This window comes from Sardina pilchardus, chromosome 18 (assembly GCF_963854185.1).
Source record: "Sardina pilchardus chromosome 18, fSarPil1.1, whole genome shotgun sequence".
NCBI lineage: Eukaryota > Metazoa > Chordata > Actinopteri > Clupeiformes > Clupeidae > Sardina > Sardina pilchardus.
Genome location: NC_085011.1, coordinates 6,527,901 through 6,530,937, shown reverse-complemented (window position 1 = coordinate 6,530,937; position 3,037 = coordinate 6,527,901). Strand labels below are relative to the sequence as shown.

Sequence of the window (3,037 nt, the reverse complement as noted above, 5' to 3'; positions counted from 1 at the left end):
TTTACCAGCAGTAAACGTAGTTTCACTATGCTCTAGCTTCAGACCGGTGGATTGAGCCAATCAACTTTCAGGACATATCGGCCAATAGACCAATCAGCGCGCATCTCATTTGAATATTCATGAACTTGCTGAGTGGGCGGGAAAAACAAACTGTTTCATTGCAAGGCTATTTATGACCTTGTATTAGGCGATCTAGCAGTGCTCCTGGGGCGTTTTCAGCCCCACAAATTTACATATGACATTATTTAGGCTCAAAGATCAATTTGTAATGGTCAAAAAATGCGTTCTATGACTCCTTTAAGAAAGGCAAAGACACCAACTATCTAGCAGATCTGTCTCTGTATAGGTGGTTTGTGCTTTCAAGGCAGGCTATTGGGTGGACAATAATGGAATATTACATAATATTCACTTCAGGACTGACTCCTCACATGGGGAAGAGCAGATGGCCAGAGAAGGTTGTGTGATGGTTTATATTATCAAAGAACCATGCATTAGCCCACAAGTTCACATAGACCACATCTCCCACCTCCAGTAGCAGAGAGGCTCCATTAGAGGGAGTCATACTTCCACTTGTCTGCCTACTGTAAGGACTAACAACATTATCTCCATTCTTACGAAGACTGGCTGCTACAGGTCCAGATTGGTGACCATAGCCGTGTAAAAATAAAACAAAGTGGTAGACCCCTCTGACTGGAGCTGTGAAGACTGTGTGACAGATACAAAGTGGGGGAAGGGGGGTTAGTAAGATCAACTACAAGTTGTGATTGACTTCCTCATATCATGTTCTCTCTACATATTTATGTAGCTGTTTAATATTGTTACCTCAGGTAAAAAGAAAAATAATAACCCTGTATGTGTATTTTCACCTGTACTGTGGAATGCACTCTTTGCATGACTCCATTTTGGATTAGCTTGTACTTCTTGTCAACTTCCTGTTTACATTAATACATATATGCCTCTTTTCTAGTTATTGTCTTCAACACATCGTCTCACAATAATGCGGATTGACTTTGTGAAAATGTTGTGTGCCACTCTTTTCAGCAAATAAACCTCTCTACTGGATTTCAAGGCGTACATACTGTACTGTATGCCTACAAAGAAAGGTCAGTATTCCTTATTCCCATGTGTGACAGAATGCTGTCACTACGGTTGAGTATGCACTCTGACTGCCATACAACCGAGCTTAGCTCCTTGCCATTGCAATCAACCTGCAGGTACCCCAAGTAGGTACCCCAAAGACCCGGGTTAAAGGTTAAAGGTTAGGTATGCTGACTGTTCTCTCCCCCCACTACACCAGGAAATGAAACATATAATAAATATATAATTATTCTACAGGAAAACAAGTAAACATGGAGACAACAACAAGCCTACCAGCCCTCTAGTACCTGTGCTTGCGTTGTAACCGTTTCCAATGTTAGTGAAGACGTGTCTGAAGATCACTGTAGTTTCAGCTGAAAAAGGTCCCGTATGTCCACCTCCAGATGACTGCACTGAGGCGGAGAAAGACACCTTCCTCTCCTCTCTCTCTCTCCACAACTTCTCTACCTGACTCCCTTTGAGGTTCAGATTCACTGCCTGATCTGAGGGTTGCAGACACACACACACACACACAGACACACAGACAAACAGACACACAGACACACAGACACAGACACAGACACAGACACAGACACAGAGACACACACACACACACACACACACACACACACACACACAGAGATATAGAGGGAGATACAGTGAGAAAAAAGATAAGCAAAGAAAATACCAAAAGCAATTGTGTATGTAACATCGTAGATATGACAGTGCCCCAAATAAATACCAGTAGACAGAGTCCGATTTATCTCACCTTCGCTGACACTCTTAAGCTGCTTTAGCTGTTCTCTCTGCTCCTCTACTGTCATCTCACTGGCTCTCAGTCTGCTCTCCATGGCCTCCATTTGTGTCTTAGTGTATCTGAGCTCCACTCTCTGCTCCACCACCAGAGCGCTCATCTCTCTCAGCACAGTGTAGATGTCAGGCTGGCAGGTTTGCTGGGTGGAGGCTGTGGATGCATCTTCAGTCCTCTGTGCTGCTGCATAGTGGCCCTGGTGAGTGATGTCATTGTCACTGATGGTGTCTCTGAGCTGTGTCTCAGCCAAACAGCAGCACAGCAGCACCAGTAGAGCTCCACAAGTCTTCATGATGAAACTGGACAATTCTGCTGTCTTTTTCTGTTGTACATATTCTTGCTGTGCTTCTCAGAAATATATACTGTGGCTTGGCTACGTATTACCAAAGATCCTTCCGCTTTAACCCTCTCTGGTGCTCGGCCAGTAACTTTGGCTGCAGGCCAGTTTTTTTCTTAGCCAATTGTTGCGTTTTGTGTCTACTCTGGTGAATACAGTTGAGACCGCTACTCTGTGTGTGTGTGTGTGTGTGTCTCTTTGAAAATCAGCGAGGCTTTCGCTTTTTCAAGAAGAGAAGTGTAGGTGTCACTTAGGGATTTGGTTCTAGACTAATTCAACTTAATAGTTGTTTTCTTTTTTTTTTTTGTAATTCACTTTTTATTGGTTTTTCACAAATACATGAGACAAAGACAAACACTGAACATCCACAAGTCAACAGGGAGGACTACAGTCAGATACTGGCTAAAAGCTATACACTATACAGTATATATTGGGAAAAAAAAAAATAAAAAGAAACAGTAAAACAGACCACCTGCTTACTGTATAATATCTAAATAAGGCCCCCAAATTTTCATATAGACGTCCTCCTTATTTATCATTCTATAGCACAACCTCTCATAAGAGGCTATCTTGGACATCTCATTAAACCACTCCACCATTGATAAAGCTACTTGTGCTTTCCAATGGCGTAATATTATCCTGCATCCAACTACTACAGCTGTTCGGCACCATGAGGATTGATGGGCATCCAGCCCGCTCCCCTGTGGTACCACACCCAAGACACAGAGCAACGGTTGGCGTACCAGAGCAGTGGACAACAACTTGTTGATAAAAGACATGATCTCAGACCATAGGGTATCTACTATGGGGCA

General features: G+C 43.1%; 1 protein-coding gene across 1 annotated transcript; it reads right to left on the bottom strand.

Moving 5' to 3' along the window:
• Positions 1 to 305: 305 nt before the first annotated feature.
• Positions 306 to 2,220, bottom strand: LOC134064278 (uncharacterized). Its single transcript, XM_062520146.1, has 3 exons — positions 1,847 to 2,220; positions 1,385 to 1,580; positions 306 to 707 (listed from the first exon to the last, which is right to left on the bottom strand). The coding sequence occupies exons 1-3, from the start codon at positions 2,178 to 2,180 to the stop codon at positions 425 to 427; spliced, it is 813 nt and encodes a 270-aa protein (XP_062376130.1). The 5' UTR covers positions 2,181 to 2,220; the 3' UTR covers positions 306 to 424.
• Between the last annotated feature and the right edge of the window lie 817 nt (positions 2,221 to 3,037).

Bases quoted from the DNA above. Each gene is read 5' to 3' on its own strand.
- LOC134064278 (XM_062520146.1), bottom strand. From the start codon at position 2,180: ATGAAGACTTGTGGAGCTCTACTGGTGCTGCTGTGCTGCTGTTTGGCT. The intron at 1,581-1,846 runs GTGAGATAAATC...TGCAACCCTCAG, and splicing joins GCTTAAGAGTGTCAGCGAAG to ATCAGGCAGTGAATCTGAAC. The intron at 708-1,384 runs TACTAGAGGGCT...TATCTGTCACAC, and splicing joins GGTTACAACGCAAGCACAGG to AGTCTTCACAGCTCCAGTCA.